The 19,558-nt window shown below is 39.1% G+C and overlaps 1 protein-coding gene and 1 long non-coding RNA gene across 2 annotated transcripts; one reads left to right on the top strand and one right to left on the bottom strand.

The window, feature by feature from the left end:
• The first annotated feature begins 1,757 nt into the window (after positions 1-1,757).
• hmgn1 (high mobility group nucleosome binding domain 1) lies at positions 1,758-14,160 on the top strand. The gene is made up of 6 exons (XM_003218934.4): positions 1,758-2,019; positions 2,460-2,480; positions 3,613-3,642; positions 3,966-4,016; positions 11,820-11,951; positions 12,982-14,160. The coding sequence occupies exons 1-6, from the start codon at positions 2,005-2,007 to the stop codon at positions 13,027-13,029; spliced, it is 297 nt and encodes a 98-aa protein (XP_003218982.1). The 5' UTR covers positions 1,758-2,004; the 3' UTR covers positions 13,030-14,160.
• On the bottom strand, positions 7,516-18,541 carry LOC134297468 (uncharacterized). Its single transcript, XR_010004223.1, has 3 exons — positions 18,342-18,541; positions 15,976-16,131; positions 7,516-7,708 (listed from the first exon to the last, which is right to left on the bottom strand). It is a non-coding gene; the product is annotated as an uncharacterized LOC134297468 (long non-coding RNA).
• Between the last annotated feature and the right edge of the window lie 1,017 nt (positions 18,542-19,558).

Raw genomic sequence — 19,558 nt, 5'->3', positions numbered from 1 at the left:
AGCAACCACTATGTCAGGCTACACAGAGAAGCCACTGAAATCCACAAGCATGTGGCCAGTTTCAACAGAATGGAAAAAACCATGAAAATAAACAAAATCTGGCTACCAGTATTTTTAAAAAAATCTAAAATCATTAAATAAATAACTCAGAAGACAGGGGAATTCCAGATGAATAACAATCAGGGCCAGCTGACACCTATGAGAAGATTCCCCCAGACAGCAATCAGCCAGGCCATGAAGCTGCAATGCCTTTTAATCAAGGTGATTAATTGCGACATTCACACTTGCCTCCAACAGACAAGAGTTTTTTCTCCCACCCTGGACCTTCCAGAGAGATATAAACCTCACTTGCCTATCCTATATCTATCTTCTATATATCTATATGTAAAGGTTTCCCCTGAAGTCCAGTCATGTCTGACTCTGGGGGTTGGTGCTCATCTCCATTTCTAAGCCGAAGAGCCAGCGTTGTCCATAGACACCTCCAAGGTCATGTAGCTGGCATGACTGCATGGAGCGCCGTTACCTTCCTGCCGATCCGCTCCCAGGATTTGAACGTGGGACCCTTCATTCTGCAAGTTCAGCAGCTCAGTGCTTTGCCACCGGGGCTCCCATATCTATGCACATAATAAAATTCAAAAATGTGTATGTGGAGGTGTCCACTTACATAGGCAGCCTCGCACCTCCACAAACAGCTATAGTTCCCACTGAGCTGGAAACACCAATGGCCCTCCCTCCACTGACATGCAGGTTATATTGAGCACCATGAACACATAGCCCAAACCCTGCCAATGTCCTTCATGCACACCATTCTGCCCCCCACGCAAGTGAAGGCTTTAATGCTGTGACAATTTCTTCCTAAATGTTTTTCTTCCAGGATTGACACCCCAGGATTCCTTAATTTGCATGACCCTGCCCACTGCCTCTACCTTAACCCTTTTCTACCCTTTCCTATGGCACAGAGTTAACAGAGGAATTGATCCGCAACTGAACGAGGTTTGATGAGAATTCACCATGATTTACAAGAGTTGTACTTGACCTACATCCAGAGAGCATTGTTAACACAACCAATGATGGATGTGGACCAAACTGGCCATGGATAATGGGACTTGCAGTACCTTCACTGATACTGTGACCCTCAGCGACAATGGACCGGGACCAAACTTGGCACAGAAAAGCCCCATGACCAAATGAACATATAGCAGGGGTTCGTGGGAATGGACCTTGATTTTGGGAGTTAGTTAGAAAGCACTGAACCCTGCTGACGTCAGATTTGGACCAAACTTGGCACACAGACCCAACATGGTCAATTGTGCATATGGGCCTGGTTTGCCCATCCTGGATCTGGGAATTGTAGTTCACGCTTATTCAGACAGCACTGAACTCAGCCAACGACAGATCTGGACCAAATTTCAGTGATATTACCGAACATCCCAAAACAAACAATGCCTCCTTCTAATAACCTGGGCACCGCCGGATCCCCAAGCTATTTTTCAATATACCTTACATTACAAGCTGTGAAGATGCCTGCCCTAGATGTGGGCGAAACGTCAGGAGAGAATGCTTCTGGAGCATGGCCATACAGCCCGGAAACTCACAGCACCCCCCCCCTCCCCCTGCTCTTCGGCGGACCGTTGTGATTTGAAAAGGCCCCGCGAAGTGAGCCCGCCCAATAGGGAAGCGGCGTGGCGCGCGCCCTGGAGAAGGAAGGGGGCGGGGCCGAAGTGGAGCTGAGCAGCGCGCGAGCGCCCCCCTCTCTCGTCGTCGATCCGGCTGGATCCTGTTGCGGTGCCGCTGGCGCTGCTGGGATGGTGGAGGGAGGGGAAGGGGGGTCAGGCGGGCGCGCTTGCCTGTGCGCAGGAGTGAGTGAGTGAGAGTGAGAGAGAGCCCGACCGCCAGTGGGCTGGAGGACGAAGTCGCCGTCAGCCGCGCGAGAAAGAGCGCTCTTCGTGCCCGGCGCTCGGGAGTTCCAATAACCATTTAACAACACAAGCCCAGGGAAAAGCCATGCCGAAGAGAAAGGTTGGCGACAAGCGGGCCGGGCGCGCTCCTCCTCACCTACCCCTTCCCCCCTCCCTTCCCCTGTTATTCTGAGAGAAACAGAAGGAAGACTTGAAAGGCTTCCTTCGGCGCGAGGGCCCAGACCGGGGGGGGGGGGGGGAGGAATGGTGGAGGAGGCGAGGCAGAGGCGTGACGGGTGTTGCAAATGGCCGCTGCCCATTTTTTACATTCTGGGGCTGCGAGGACAGGGGGTTGTGCGCCATGCGGCTCCCATCGCCCAGAAGCGTTGGGACGAGAACTGCGGCCTCGAGTCGGGGGCTCCGACCGACGATGGCGGTGTTGGAGGGAGGGGGCGTGTCCGTGGTGACGTCACGCCTCTTGGAGCTGCGTTTCCGCGCATGCGCCAGCGCCCCGCATTTCCCTTATCCCGCCTTCTCACCTCTTTGCTTCTTCCCTTGCAGGTGAACGTTGCTGAAGAGGAGGTAAGTTAATGTCAACCCTGTTCCACCGTGAGGTGGAGTGTTGTTATGTGGAGCAGTGTGGTCCAACCTTTAGTTACCCGAGGGCCAATCAAACTTTAGTGTAGGAATGTGAGGGCCAGAAACACTCCAGAAAGAAAACGAATTATATAATTAATATTGAATTACATAATTAAAATATTTTTCCAGTAAGAAGATCAAGGGCCAACAAAAATGAATTGGTGGGCCACAAGTTTGTTGTGGAAGGCATTCATGGCTGGTAACACTGAGTTACTTTGCGTTTTCCGCGTGGTATGGCCATGTTCCAGAAGCATTATCTCCAGATGTTTCTCCTGCATCTATGGCAGGCATCTTCAGATGTTGCGAGGTTTGCTGAAAACTAGTCAAGAGGGGTTTATATATCTGGAAAGCAGAAAGGAGGAAACCATGAAAATGAACAAAATCTGTCTAGCAGTATGGAAAAAAAAACCTAAAATCAGGACAGTAAATAAAGAACAACACTCTGAAAACAGGAGAATTCCAAACATAAAACATTTAGGGCCCGCTAACACCTCCCAACAAAGGATTCCCCCAGGCAGTAAGCAATTAGTCCTTGAAGTTTCAAGGCCATTTAGTGCTAATCAAGGTGATCAGTTGCTACATTAACACCTGCCTCAAACAGACAAGAATACTTTCTCCCACCCTGGACTTTCCACAGATATATAAACCCCTTTTGCCTACTTCTCAACAAACTTTACAATCTCTGAGGATGCCTGTCATAGATGCAGGCCAAACGTCAGGAGGGAATGCTTTTGGAACATGGCCATACAGCCCGGAAAACTCACAGCAACCAAGTTAAAAGTTTCCTGAACATCTCCAAATAGCTGTTTTAGACATTTACACAAATCTGTTGTGCAGTGTTTACAGTGGACTCTGCGGAAAGAGCCTCAGCAGTACTTCATAACAAGGAAAATCAGTGTTTAGCAAACCTTGCAAATGCTGACTTGTTATCTAAAAATGTTTGATTTTTCAATATCTATTTTATATACCTGGGGGTCGCCTAAACTTTCCTAGGCTGAAAGGCATTATAAGTGGAAAACGTTTCAGAAGACCTGATACAGAGGAAGCTATTAACATGGTTTCTTTTGTATTGTAGCCAAAGAGGCGATCAGCACGACTGTCAGTTGTAAGTATTTGCTTATTTATTTTTGCTAACTTATATTTACTTATATCCTGCTTTTCTCACTTAAAAGAGATTCAAGGCTGCTAATAATGTTAAAAAATAAATGTGTACTATTTTAAACCATAAACATTAAAATATGATGCAGCATAATATAAAAATTAAAATAATTAAAAATCTATTAAAATACATAAACACTAATCAACACCCTCTACGTCAGTCTTTAAAATGTTCTTATTTAAAAGTGTTTTTCTTTACGTCTCTGCATTCCTTTCATTATTAGCTTCATAGAAACATAACAATAGTAAATTTATGGCACTTTCTTTCAGAAACCTGTCATTGCCAAAGTAGAAGCAAAGCCAAAAAAGCCCGCTTCGAAGGTGAGTTTTGTCGTATATGGGCGCATAATGAAGGAGAATCGGGTTCCGCTGCATTGGGAGCTGGCTGGAAAAAATATTATTTTATAAAATGGAGCATTACCAAATTTTTACAGTGAACTGCATACATAGTCTTCAAGAGCTATATTATCTAGATTTATTCAGAATGTTAAACCTACATCTGCAGATACTGCTAATTGCAGATCTCTCAGAAGACCTGTGGTGTAGGTATTATATTTATCTATACCCCGATTTTATCTCTCCCGAAGGAGACTCAAAGCGGCTTAATATAAAAACATTAGCATAGGTAATCAAACAACCAATGATGTAGAATTTGTCAGGATACTATATAACTTTTAAGCTACTTTTATATCATAATTTATATTCCAAAATGAGAAAAAGCCTTTTCCTTTTTAATGTTACATTACTATAAGAAAGTAAGTCACAGCTCAATATTTTCCACATAAGTGGCTAGTCAAAAAAGTAGCCCTTATAAATCCCAACTGCAAGGAGCTAAAATGTGCAAACTAAAAAAATACTGGTTTAATATCTCTGGGAAAAGAACAGTTTTGATGGGGGGGGGGGGGAATGAAAAGGTTGCTCATAAAGTGATTTAAAATTCTGTGAAAAATTCAAAGCGACTTTAGAACAAAACATGGAAGTTGATAAATTCAAAATAATGAAATGTGCTTATAGATTTTCTGTACTGTAGAACTCTTTCTGTGGGGGCAAAAGTTTACTAAATAGCATAACAACATAAAGCAACACAAATGAGTGAATCTCATCAATTTCCAGAATATTTGCAGTCTAAATTTTGACAGTGGGAGAAAAGGGACACGTTAATGAACAGAATTGACATGAAGGACTTCATTTGTGTATATATCATACTGATTTAGTGTGATAATTGCATCCAATCAAAATTTTGTATGATACATTTTATGTAAGGAAGTGACACTGATTCTGTAAATGATATCAATACCACATTCTATCTCCAAGGGTTCTCAACTGATTAAAATTGACTAGTGCTCCTTATAAGTTATGTAAAGGGACAGCTACAGCTTATTCTTAAATTTTGATACATAACTTTAATGAATAACTTTAATCAATGGCATACAATATTTTCCAATCATTTTATATACATTTTGGCTTAACAAAGACCTCTCCCCCAAAGTTAGGTAAGGTTTAAAAAAGAATTACCTAAATATTTTTCCAGACATAACAGCTTGAAAAAATATCAAAAGAAAGTTGGTAATTGATAGAGAACTTTTATTTTGATTACTTGTACTTGTCTCTTATTCCAAAATAGAAACAAATTTACCACTGTGTTCAGTTATATGTCTGTGTTACTCTTTTTGTGTGTGTATCTTTCAACTGAAAGCCTTCCAGTTCCTTTCACAAGAAGCTACTTTTGGTGGAACATTTAAGGTGTTTCTATGCTGTAGAATTACCCTAGAATTTATATATAAAGTCTAGCAATTGTGTACAAAAAATCAGTGCGAAAAATCCTGGTTACAGTATGTGAACTGTATCTTGCCTTTTATATATACTTACTTCATCCTGGAAAAAACATTTTAAAAATCATCAATTCCCCCCCACCCCCAAATACACACACAAACAAACACACACTTTCCATCATTGCACTCTTTCCAGCCTGTTTGAATGCCTTGGTGAGGAAATGGCGGTGACAGTTTGCTCCCCAAGATGGCATTGCTGCTTTTGTCTTTCTTCAACTTCTCCATAGGTCATATCAAAACTCATAATTTTTGCCCCAAACCTACTCCACTTATTCATGAGGTTCACATATAAATGAGTATACATTGTACTGCAGTTTGATACCACTTGGCTCAATGCTATGGAATTATGGGAGTTTTAGTTTTACAAGGTCTTTCACCTTCTTTGTCTGGGAGTGCAAAGATATCAAACTTCTATAGCATCAAGTCATGGCAGTTAAAGTGATGTCAAACTGCATTAATTCTGCATAGGCATCTACACTACAATTAGTGCACTTTGACACTTCAATTTTGCTTTACATGTATTCCTTTTTCAGCTGTGTGAATAGCTCAGAAATACTTAATAAATTTAATTAATCTTCGGATTTTTTAATACCCATTGAAGTTTGTAATTTGTAAATACATTGTCAATATAGTGTTTTCCACAGGATTCCTAAGCTAAATATTAAATAGGAATGCCTTTCCTTTAGTTTTTGCCAAGTCACTTTCATATTTCCCGCTATTACCCACCATGTAATTTAAGATCTTCAGGGGAGGACCTGCTTTCGGTCCCACCAGCCTCAGGTGCGGCTGGCGGGGACGAGAGACAGGGCTTTTTCAGTGATGGCTCCCCGCCAATGGAACGCCCTCCCAAGTGAAATCAGGCAGGCTCCCTCTTTCCTTTCTTTCTGTAAAAGAGTTAAGATGTGGCTGTGGGACCAGGCTTTTGAATAATAGAGGCAGCACAAATTACAACATATGCTTTAGATTTTTTTTGTGTCAGGAGTGACTTGAGAAACTGCAAGTCGCTTCTGGAGTGAGAAATTGGCCGTCTGCAAGGACGTTGCCCAGGGGACGCCTGGATGTTTTGATGTTTTTAACATCCTTGTGGGATGCTTCTCTCGTGTCCCCGCATGGAGCTGGAACTGATAGAGGGAGCTCATCCGTTCTCTCCCCGGGTGGGATTCGAACCTGGCAGCTTGCAGATCAGCAGCCCGACCTTCAAGTCACAAGGCTTTAACCCACTACTCCACCGGGGGGCTCCTATGTTTTAGGATATAACTGACAGACTGGTTTGGACTCGAAATGAGCCTAAATGTATATTTATATGTGTATTTATGAATGTTTTAATGTAATTTAATTTTAAGTTGAATTGGAATGTTATTGTAATTGTTTGTATATGCGTTTATATTGTAAGCCGCCCTGAGTCACCTTATTAGGTGAGAAGGGCAGGGTAAAAATACTGTAATAAAAAAATAATAAATAAATATTACTTGTATTTTCTGGTACTAGGACTTGTACCATCAAGTGACATTTCCTTTTAATCTCTTTAGTCAACATATCTGCTTTGTATTGATTTGTATGACACAACAATTTGGTAGTAATTTATTTCAAGAATATTAATTCAGGGTTATCAAATATATTGATCAGTAAAAGGTTCCCCTGTGTATCATTCTATCCTATTGTGTCAGCTGTTTGACCAGATCTTACAACAATCATTGCTTAAACTTTGGCATGCTCTTTATTTAAAAGAGAATGAAGATTGATAATGTCATTGATATGTTAAGCAAATCAGTTTGCAGTGGTTTTTTTTCCCCAGTGTGAGTTTTCAGTTATGGCAAGAGGCATATCACTTGCAAATGTAGCTCAAACAAAATGTTTCACCTGCTTTTTCTTGTTCCTTTGACAGTTGTCCACAAAACTTAAGAAAAAAACCTGACTGCCTTGAACTGCAACTCTCAGATTGCAAACATGCTTTAACTAATCTTGTTAACCTTTCCCCCATACGCGATAGCCCAATGTTTTCAGCTTGTTTCTTGCAAACCTCCAATTTTATTTCAGCTAAAAAGTTCTTTCAACATGAAAGGCAGAATATTTTTATTTACCCTTTTTTACTCTGGCTGAAGAAGCAGTGGCAGGCAGCTTGCTTGCTTCCACCTTTGCAGAAAGAACATATATTGATGAATGACCACTTTCTTTCTGGGACTGGGACAAAGAACAAAGGGACATACATTTATGGCATTGTCACAATTTTTCGCATTCCATTTGTTTAATTGCTATAAGGATATTTTAGTATTTTTAGTTCAAACAGATTAGTTGGATATAATTTTTGCAAATGGGTAAATAGAGTTGCATTATCAACTTATAAATGTTTTGTAAACATGATATATTTTTAAAGAGATACTAATTTGCAGTTTTGAGATGTTCATTTATTTTGTTGCTTCAGGTACTTGAAGTAGTTTCCCAGATTATGTTCCAGCAATTCACTGTAGTAGTTTCTTATACCAATCTTGTAATTTTTTTCAAGATAGTTCCTAAATGTTAAATTCTTCTTTATTCTCATTGCATTCTTATAATACTCCTGCTGTCAATATTTACATTTACCTATTGTTTTTCATCCTGAACTGTGTTTGCTATATCAATGCCACACTGTGTTTTGGCATTGTAACTTAGTCATTAAGTGCTTATTTTTACTATGAACTAACAGAGCTTATGCAAATCCTAATAACATCTGGGGCAGAGAAGAATGGGGAACTTTTCTGAGGAAAGCAAAACAAACAGTATCAAATTTTTAGTTTGTATGTTCCTTCACTTTCTTAACAAAGAACATTAGCAATAGAAAACAATTACACCGTCTGCTAATCTGCTCTAGATCCATTCTGAACAGGAAGATTTTACATTGTTTTTCCGTTCCTCCCTCCACCCCCATGCATCTGAACATTTGGACTTCCCAGTGCCTGTCTCTTTCAGAAGCAGGCCCATAGCCAGGATTTTGATTGGGGAGGGGGGGGGGCTGCTGGGATTTTGCTTCGGGGGTGGGAGGCTGAGTCTGGGTGGGAGAGGATCTACCCTAGCAAACCTTTTATATCGTTATCCCAATACCCCCATGCATATGGGATATATTGAGCATGGTGATCAGATCATGATATGAATAAACATAACAGTTTAAATAATAAATGTAAGGCCTTCTCACAGACCACTCTGAGAATTTGGAGGGGGGGGGGGCTGAAGCCCTTCAAGATGCCCCCCCCCCCCCCCCGCAGCTACATGCCTGTTCAGAAGAATAATGACTAGTTACCCTGTCTGTGATAATTGATTTTATTATAGAAGCCCAGATAACTGGAGTGTATGTATGGTGTGGAACATTTTCCATTGAAAAACACAGCATCGAAATTTGAAAGTCTTTTATCACTGGCTCTTCATAAAAATATATTGAGTTACATTCATTTTTGTGAGAATAGGGAAAAACCTTTTATGCTTATGACTGCAATTATGATACAGCATATTGTTCATTATAGATACATTTTGTATAAGTGGCAGACAGAATCCTCATACAGTGTTTGAAATCCTGCCCAGAGGTGGAGAACCTATGTCCCCTGGGACTCAGATTCACCCTTTCCTTTATTTCACCATATTTTAGTATTCCGTACCAGTTAATTGTCTCATTCTTGTGGGATGCCTTCAGAAGGGCAGATCTGGGTAGCTGACAGACTAACCCCCCTCTGGACAAATCTTGCCAAGTAAATCCCATGAAGGTTCACCTTAGGGTCACAATAAGTCAGAAAAGACCTGAAGGCACACAGCAACATATATGGAGATGCACACATGCAAAGAGTGAAAATACACTGTGGCAGTTACTTTGTTCTTAGATTGAGAAGGGAACTAGTGTAAGAACAGATGTGTTGAGCAATAACTGAGAAGAAATAGAAGTGAAATGGAAAGAAGAATTGAAAGAATATTCAGAGATTATAGTCTTAAGAAGATAAGTGTGCCTGCTATTGGGGAATCTATTAGAGCACATGTGCCAAACTCAAGGCCTGAGTGCCAAATCTGGCCCGGGCTGTGGCGCAAGCTGGTAAGCAGCCAGCTGAGACCAATCACTCTGACCAAGAGGTCATGAGTTCGAGACCAGCTCAGAGCCTGCGTTTGTCTTTGTTCTATATCAAGGCATTGAATGTTTACCTTATATGTGTAATGTGATCCGCCCTGAGTCCCCTTCAGGGTGAGAAGGGCGGAATATAAATACTGTAAATAAATAAATAAATTTTATGTGGCCCTCCAGATGCTGGACTACAACTCCTGTATTCAACATCATTACACGCAATGACTACATCTGACAGGAGTTCTGATATAGTAATATCTGGAATGCTGCAATTTGTTCAATTTAGTCAGAATAATGGGGTTTGCTCCAACCCAACCCTACCAATACACCTTCACCCCACTTCAAACTTCTTTTTTTTTAAGAATGTCACCTATCAAAATTTTAATAAAAATTATATATATATAAAAGAATAATGGGGTTTGGATTTAGATACATGTTTCTAGATATAATGACTGGCTTTTAAATGTCCTTTAACCTTTCGCCAACCTGAAAATCATAAGTACTGTTGGGCTGCAGTTCCCAATAATAATAATAAACTTTATTTCTAGACTGCCCTCTCTCCCCAGAGGGACTCAGGGTGGTTAACATACATATAAACGGCAAACATTCAATGCCACAACTACTTAATATCAAAAGTATAAAATGACGATAACATACTCATTATAATAAAAAAAATTAAACATGAATTTAAACATTGAATTTAAACATGACACTCAGTAAAAACATTATTGCACAGAGCAAGCATATGCCTGGACTGAATTAAATGACCAAGTTGCAGAAATTATTCAGTGTTCGTTGTAGTTTCATTTAGACCATAGCTGCTATGGGGTCACGATTATTTTATGTTATTTTCAGTCTGCATGGTGAGTAATCAAAAGTGATGGGAGTTGTCATTCAATCCGGGGACCCAAATTGTGTAAAAACTAAAGTTTAAAAAGTATAGTTGGCTCTCTTTATCTGCAAATTTTCTGTCCATACATTTGAAGATGACCATAAAGCTGATGAAAATTAGTTTGACACTCCTATTTTAGAGGAATACGTATTTTGAAGTTTCTTTGGGTCAAAGGAGGAAAATAGATCAAGTTTAAGTGAAACAATGAAATACAGTGCTTTTTAAAAAAGATACTTGTAACATTTAGTTTTTCATGCCAGTCTTACCAAGTCAATTACATAATATGCTTCCAAAATTTTAGTTAAACACATAGATCACAACTTGCAATCATTCAAATATATGTTTGACTTTGCACAAACTAGAAGTTGACAGTTACGCTACAAATAAATAGTTGAAAATTAGAATTCCTTTGAAATGATATGTACCTGTTCATTAGAGGCAGATCCTTGTTTTGCCTAATTATAGAATAAGAAATGATGAAAACGTTTTCTTTACCCTGTTTTTGTATCTCATTGCATGGTGTATTTCCCTTGAACACCTTGGGATTCCATAATGAATTCTAGATGTTACCATACTAATATAAATCAAAGGGTGTTGCTGTCCCTTGGTGTAAGTGTATGTTGTCTCTTGATTTATGGTGATCTCATGAAATTCATGGGATTTTCTTTGGCAAGGAATACTCAAGATATGGTTTTACTAGTTCCTCCCTCTGAAATGCCAACTACACTACTCAATATTTGTTTGCAGTCTCACATCCAGGTACTATCCAGAACTGATCCTGCTTAGCTTCCAAGATCAGATGGGATCTGATGCATTTAGGGTATTTAGGCTTCTGTTACTGTATTAATTTAACCATGCTGCCAAAACAGTTTTGCTAAGTCTTTAATATTTAAGGTGAACAGCAAAAAATGCTGTTCATCTAGAACTGCAGTTAGTTAGACTGCAGTCTTCCGGGTCTCTTTTTTAATTATGGGCCTAATTCTTCCAAGAATCCCCTGTGCTTCGTTTTTTTTCTTACAAAAGAAAGGTGAATTGCTCATCATGGAAGCTTTTGCCCTTCAAAATCTTCGCACAATATCAGCTAGAAATTTAGATGAGCCATGTTAGCTTTTTAAAAATCATTTCTTAAACTAAAGTCTGATACATTTACTTAGGAGTAGGCTCTTGAACTCAGTAGGACCTACCTGAGAATTGATAGGCATAAAATTGCACTATTAATATGAAGAGCTTTAACTGCAATTATTTTAATTCTTTATTACATTTGATTATTTTTTAAAATATTTGAATATTAGATGCCGATTGTCTACTTTAATTTTCTATAGGACAAGTCTGAGGAAAAGAAAACCCAAACTAAAGGGAAAAGGGGACCAAAAGGGAAACAAACTGAAGAGATTAATGACGAGGAAATAAAGGATAACTTGCCTGCAGAAAATGGAGAAGCTAAGACTGAGGAGGTAACTATTCCAATATATGTTCTGTAGTGTTATTCTAGTTTAGTTTCATCAACATTTCCTTTACTAAGTTACTGCCACAGAAGTGTACATAAACATGCTATCATGACCCAAGAGTGTCCTCTAGTTACTGGATTACAAATTGCTCTAGTTTCAGGGAAATTCTTCCTCTTCTGACTCATTTCTGTAATCTTGATGTTGAGGGCCAGAGGATTTAAAAATATTTACATGTATTTAAAACACACTTTCCAATCAATGCATACTACAAACAGGCAGGCTGTAGGCAACCTAGATGATCAGAACAGGTAGATCCCCAAACATTTGAAATTCATAATTATATATCCATCTCTTAAATAATAGGGATTATTTGTATGTGATAAAAAGCATATACAAAGTGCTTGATTTTAAATGTATCCGATTAGATGCTGATCTTGGCAATAAAATGTGGAATGCAAATGCTTTGAAATTTGGGGTCTATATTGCTTTGAATCAAGCAAATCATTTGTCACAATTAATGATCTAAATGAAGTGTGTGCTCAAGGTTTGAATCTGTTCAGCCATAGAAACCCACAGATTGTCCTTGGGCAAGTCACACACTCTCAACCTTAGAGGAAGGCAGGCACAAACTCTGAATAGAGTTTGCTTAGGGTTGTCATAAGTCAGAAACAACTTGAAGGCACCAAGAATAATATTTGTTTTATAGTTTTAATAAGTCATTCAAGTGAAGGACTGAACTATTCTATAGTTTGAAAATCAATGCATTCTTCATCAATTAGAATGATATATTTTAAGTAATAAGAAAAAGTTGTAAATTTCTGTTAATGAATATAAATATGCTCTATTATACCAATGTTTGATGAGTTTTTAGAAAAATCTGTTATATCTAGCATGTATGGAAGCCAGTGGGGCATAATGATGGATGACTCTTGTCAGTGTCAGGTTTACTGATCTCTAGTGAAGATCTCTTAATAACATTTACATATAGAGATGGAAACAAATGTATAACTATTGTCACACTAAATTCTTTTTGCAGACTCCAATTTCTGATGCTGCAGGAGAGAAGGAAGCAAAATCTGAGTAATGTCTTTGTACAAAGTCTTTAATCAGTGGTTCCTGTACCACCATCCTGTACAATTCAGAGGATTATTTTTATCAACTATTTTGTAAATGCAAGTTTTTTAGTGGTTTTAGAGAACACATTTTTAAACATGGGGGGAATGTCCTCCATATCCCATTTAATATAGGTGAGTGTAAATGCTTCCCTTTACAAGATAAAAATCACGTTCTGGTTGTCTACTCTCTGCAACCAACAATTAATGGAATGTTAGATAATGGGTAAATTTCAAAATATTGATTACTTTCAGTTCAATCCTTTGTGTGATTTCTGAGAAGTGAGTTCCACTCGTTTTAGTGGCACTTACTCTTTCATAAGCCGCATTGGATTCCAGCCTTAACATTCCACAGGCCAGGGTGGGCAACTTGCAATTTACATGTGGCCCTTGAAGCTATCTTTATGCAGGATTTTAATTGCCGTGGATTTAGCTTGGTTTCTTTAGATGTCGAGCCCTCACATTTTCAAAGAAATTGAAACATAATATGAAAAACATGCTTAGTACAGTGGGCTCTGCATCCATTGCATTCACTGACTGTGAATGTTGTGTCCTTATTATTTAAACCTATGTTTTTCCAAATTTGAATGGGGTTCCAAAACTGAACCTCCGCAGACACACTGGGCCCACTGTGTGCAGAGCACAGATAAAATTTTGACTTCCTGACAAGTAGGAATTTGTTTTCACATTTAACACTTACCTCCCTAATTTGTCATCATTAGAATGCTTCCTCAATGAAAACTGCTCCCTGGTGTTTGATCTCCCTTTCAGATTTGTTTGGGCTGTGGCAGAGTTATTTTTGGTAGTGGTAGTTTATTTTTTCAACAGCTTTGTAATGTGTTGTGAAAGGTTGAAAATCTTGGTGTGTAGTGTGTGCGGTGTTCAATTACTAAGTAAACAAATTTTGGGGTAAAGCAGATGTGACTTCACAAGACAGTATTTTAGACAGTGGTACTTTTTCTACTTCTCCTTTGAATTAATGGTCTATTAAAGAATTGTCATAAGACAGTGGTTTACATTCATTTACTGGACGAAAAATCTTTACAGATAGTTAATACCTGTGTGGTTAATCCAACAAGATTCAATAAAATATTAATTATAAACCCCTTGCTATCTTTCTTCTCTTCAACTTGACTGAAAACTAACCTTTATGTAGATACCAACAGAGTATTTTAATGGTTATAGCAAATTAACTTCTCTTTAATAAAGAAAAGTATCCATTCTCAGAAGATCAGTAATTTTGCTGAAAGATGTAACTACTATTGATGAAATTTTTGAAGGTAAGAAAATATGGAAGAAGTGGTTTGTAGACCTGACAGCAAGACTCGAGAAGTGTGCTGTCCCCCTGGAGTAAAAAGCCAATATACAAAAGAGAGGCTGACAACCCAAAGGACAGGAAGTCATTACATGCAACAGAATGAGTAGGAGGAGATAATAACATTGTTAGGAACAATAATTGTCTAGTTAGGAAATATTGCTTAAAATGCCTATATATGTGTATTAAATACAGTAGAGTCTTGCTTATCCAATGTTCTGTATTATCCAACGCAGTCTGCCTCCCACCTGGATCCACAGCTGTTTCTCCAGGGAGCAACACTCAGCAGGCTAACATTCCCAACAACAACACAAGTGCAGCCACACTCCCAAACAAGTGGCATACTTGTTGTAAAACATGATGTTTTGGTCCTTAATTTGTAAAATCAATGTAATTTGACATTTAATAGGGTTTTCCTTAATCCCTCCTTATTCAACATTTTTGCTTATCCAATGTTCTGCCGGCCCATTTATGTTGAATAATTGAGACTCTACTGTATTACTGTTCTTTATGATAAATGTGTAAATTTAAAATAAAAAACTAAAGAATGAATGTTGCTGGGATGAAGCTAGAGAGAAAGAGAAAGCACCTAAAAGCAGCAGAAAGGAGGAGGCAAGGAAAAGGCAGAGGACATTCAGTGGTTTACTTATTTATTCCTAGGGTTGGCAGGAATCCTGCAGCCTTCCAGATGTTTCTGCACTCTCCTGAGCCCTACCCACACTGATAGGGGATACTAGGGACTGCAGTTCAGTCCACTAAGAGAGAAAGGACTTCATGATGGAAGTTTCTGAAAGCAAGCTATTGGAGGCACAATTTCACACCATTCCAATGAGGAGGAAAAATAGGAGATGGCTAAAGTAACCAGAATGGATGTCTAAGGTACTTTCAGTTAGGTAGGATTTTAAAGGAGCATGCACACAAAAAAATGGGAAAGGGACAAATAACCAAAGAGAATTCAAATTAATATCCAACATACATAGGGATAAAGTTAGAAAAGCCAAAGTGTAGAACAAGTTCAGGTTTACTGAAGAGGTTAAAGCAATCATAAGGGCTTTTTATGTCCACAACAAAAGTAAGAACAAGGAAATGGTAAGACCATTGTGTAGAGGTGATGGCAAAATGCTAACAAGACAGAGAAAAGGAAGAACTGCTCGACACCTTTGCCTAATCTCCCAAAAGGCTTAAGCGCTCAGTTTCAGGAAGATGGAGCAAAGGATACAGATGGCGAAATGCAGCACAGAATAGGCAGAGACATACAGTACAGGAATAGCTAGCTAAATGATTTCAGGTCTCCAAGACCAGATTAACTACATCCAAGAGTATTAAAATAACTGGCCGAAGTAATTGCAAAACCACTGAAAATCATCCTTGGGAACTGCTGGAAAACAGAAGTTCCAGGAGATTGAAAGAAGGTGAATGTACCCATATTCAAAAAGGAGGAAAAGGCAAGCAACTATGGTACTACCCAGCCTGATAGCATACCAGAAAAGGTTCTGGAGCAGATTGTTAAATAAACAGCCTGTAAGCACTTATAAAATAATTCCATACTCACAAAAAGTCAACATGGATTTCCCAGAAACGTGTAATGGCAGACAAAACTTACCTCTTTTTGATAAAACTTACAAACTTGGTGGATGAAGGAAATGCTGTAGACCACTGGTTCCCAAACCGGTCCTTCAGTTGTTTTCGACTTCAGCTCCCAGAAATCCCAGCCATCTTACCAGCTGTTCGGAATTGTGGGACTTGAAGTCCTAAACACCTAAAGGACCAAAGGGAATGCCTTAATTTGGGTAAAGCCTTTCACAACATTTCCCATTATTCTTACAAACTAATAAAAATTGGTTGGCTGGCTAAACCCAAATGGTGCTGACCAATTTCGACTCATCCTGGAGAAAAGTGGCCAGTGGGGTGCCACAGGGATCTGTCCTGGGCCCAGTGCTTTTCAATATATGTATTTATTTTAAATTGGGAGGAATAGCAAGAGGACAGGATCAGAGTCGAAAATGATTTTAACAGATTAGAGAGCTAGGCAAAAACTAAATGAATTTCATCAGGTAGAAATGTCTTGAACTACATTTTGGTAAAAAATTAAATGCACAGCTATGGGATGAGTGACACCTGGCTGGAAAAGAGTACACATGAAAGAGGTCTAGAAGTTTTAGTGGACCACAAGATGAACATTAGTCAACAGTGATGCAGCAGTTATTAAGCCCAATGCAATTCTAGGATGCATCAATAGTATAGTGTCGAGATGAAGGGAAATCATACTCCAATTCTATTCAGTTTTGGTCAGTCCTCATCTAGAGTACTGTGTCCAGTTCTGGACACTGCAATTCAAGGATACTGACAAGCTAGAACATGTCCAGAGAACGGTGACCAAAATGATCAAAGGTTTGGAAACCAAGCCCTATGTGGAGCAGCTGAAGGAGCTGGGTATGTTTAGCTTGCATGTTCAAATATTTGAAAGGATGTCACATTGAAGAGGGGGCAAACATGTTCCCTGCTTCTCTGGAGACTAGGACATGGAGCAGTGGATTCAAATGGCAGGAAAAAAGATCAAATCTAAACATTAGGAAGAACTTCCAGATGGTAAGAGCTGTTTGGCAATGGAATATACTGCCTCAATGCATGGTGAAGTCTACTTCTCTTGAGGTTATTGAGGAGAGGCCATCTGTTGGGGTGCTTTGATTCTGTGTTACTTCATGGCAATGAGTTGGAATGGATGGCCCTTGTGGTATCTTCTAACTATGATTCTATAAACTAATCAGGATTTCAGTTAGGTGAGTGCTGTCCTAGAGCTGATAAACAGTTTAAATTGTTTGTGGGTCATACTGTAGCTTAAATAATTAAAATGTTATTTGAAGAATTTATTAAAATTTGAAGTGTAATTTAAATCAAATTAACTCAGATTCTATCTAGTTCAATAATTCTATTATGTATTGGTGCTCAAAGTGCAACTCATGAGCTGTGTACTTCCATGGATGCCTTCCCTGTTTTTTGGGTTTTTTTTTAATCAATGCCAGATGATACCCTGCCCGGCAGAAGACTGAGTGGGAATAAACCCTCTGCCTATACAGTTTTGCTGCTCTTTCCATGGGGGTTTGGCTCTGAGCAGATTCCGTCAACTATGGATTATCATGTCCCATATTATTTAATCAGCAATGTGAATGTGCACTACAGTATGTCCACATTCACGTTGCTATCATCTTGGAACATTATAATCCATAGTTGATGCACATCACTGATCTGGAAGACGCACTATATCCCCGAAACATCTTTTCATTTAAAATGGAATTTCATTTAAAAGGTACATTAAGCCCCACTGAGTCTTTTGATGTGTGTGACTTACCACCCTTTCACAATGATTGAGGAAACCATACAACCAGCATGTGAGCAATGTATGCACTATTGCTTTCCTCTAGTACCTAACTGGTGTCTAAAGTAACTTGATGAAATATGAGGGAAAGAAGATGAAGCAAACCAAGTAACACAAACACACAGTTGGTAGGGAAACCGACTCCCTGAAGGACCAGTTATGCCATGTATTTACTTCTGAAAATGGTGTTCACCAGGGAAGCCCAGGTGGAACTGGTGGCTATAAATGGAATTTTAAGAGCAGCTTCCTTGTTATATCATGCACAGCATTTATTTTTACATATTCACACCAATAATAGAAGAGCTCAGAAAACACAGTTACTTGCAATATCTGTCAGAAATTGTAGAATTTTTCACATACTAGTCTAGTAGTTGAGGTGTTGAATCTGAAAGTTGGAAAAATATTAACACACTCTATTCTGTCCTTTGGTTGAAACCTAGAAACAACAACCTGCTGGTCAAAGCTCTGTCTACCAAGGAGTGAGGCAATACTCTACTTTTGGAATTGGTCTTCAAGACTCGATACCCTGATTTTCCTCTGCAATGGTTCTCCTCTCTTTCATACACACAAAGTGACTTAGAAAATATACTTACCTGGCAGGGGAGACACCTTGATCATGACTTAGAAAACAGATGGAACGACAATGGTCAGACCATCTTTTCTCCCCCCAGCAGAGGGTAGATTAAAATTATCCCATGCCCATGAAAATATTGTGACCTTTTCAAACCTAGAAACATCAATCCTGCCAAGAATGTAAAAGATACCAATTCAAGCCTCTGTTTCCAAGGTGAGGTTTTTATTGGGGGGGGGGGGGGGCATGAGCAGCAGCAGATCACAACAACTTACCTCTAGTTCAGGCGAGATCACAATGACTGCTACTTCACTGCAGGTTTTAAATCTTTAGCATGAAGTCACAATGGTCAGTCTCCAAGTGAGCAGTATTTGCATGAACTCACAATGCCCACTTCCCTATTTCAGGAAATTATATTATGACAGACTCATATTGAAGTAGGCAGCAACATAGGAGAGGAAGACCATTTCAGGCATCCTGGAGAAGATGTGGTATGTAGGTAGCTCTTTCTCATCAGTGAAATTATATGCAAGAAGTTTCTAATGAGTAAGGCAAGGTCCATGTGTTCATAGTAACCACATTATTGGTGGCAGTTATGTGGACAGGGAAGTAGGAGGAAAAGAGAAGAGAGCTGGCAAGTACTGCAACTATTACAGCAAATAATTGTACTTTGGCACGCAAAGTAGTAATGGTGATACTGAATTGGATACAAGGATGGATACAAATCATGTTAACATCATGAAGAGACGTATGTATTGGAAGGAGCTGTAGGATTGCTCCTTTGGTCCCGTGTGTCCTATGTCTCATAAAATGTTAAGTATGGTCAACTACAGAGAAAACCATTTTCATTATTGTGCAGGGTTTCCTAATGAGTGGAAAATTGACATACAGTATATATAGTCTTTTCCACATGGATACTGAGGGCAAGAGCAAACTACCAGGCTTGGGAAGCAGGAGTATCTGCGGGATTTTTTTTCCCAGAGGGGGCAAACCCATATATAAATGTTAGCATATTACATATTCACAGCATACACTGCTACAGAATAGCTTCACATTTTTCTTGTGTAGATGTCTACAATGTGGGAAGAAAATCTTCAGAACTTTGAAATTTTACAGCATTGATGCAGAACATAAAAGACTTTGTGACCCACAAAAAAGTCCATGTGAAGTGTGGGATAGTTAGAAAACAGAAAACCTAAGTCTAGCAATCAGACTCTCAAGATCAAAGGTTAGGCTAGT

This window comes from Anolis carolinensis, chromosome 3, assembly GCF_035594765.1.
Source record: "Anolis carolinensis isolate JA03-04 chromosome 3, rAnoCar3.1.pri, whole genome shotgun sequence".
In the NCBI taxonomy this organism is placed as follows: domain Eukaryota; kingdom Metazoa; phylum Chordata; class Lepidosauria; order Squamata; family Dactyloidae; genus Anolis; species Anolis carolinensis.
The sequence above is the reverse complement of the archived record's forward strand: the minus strand, read 5'-3'. Positions and strand labels throughout refer to the sequence as shown.

Coding starts and splice junctions, on each gene's coding strand:
- hmgn1 (XM_003218934.4), top strand. Junction 2,481..3,612: donor TGAACGTTGCTGAAGAGGAG/GTAAGTTAATGT, acceptor TTTGTATTGTAG/CCAAAGAGGCGATCAGCACG. Junction 4,017..11,819: donor CAAAAAAGCCCGCTTCGAAG/GTGAGTTTTGTC, acceptor AATTTTCTATAG/GACAAGTCTGAGGAAAAGAA.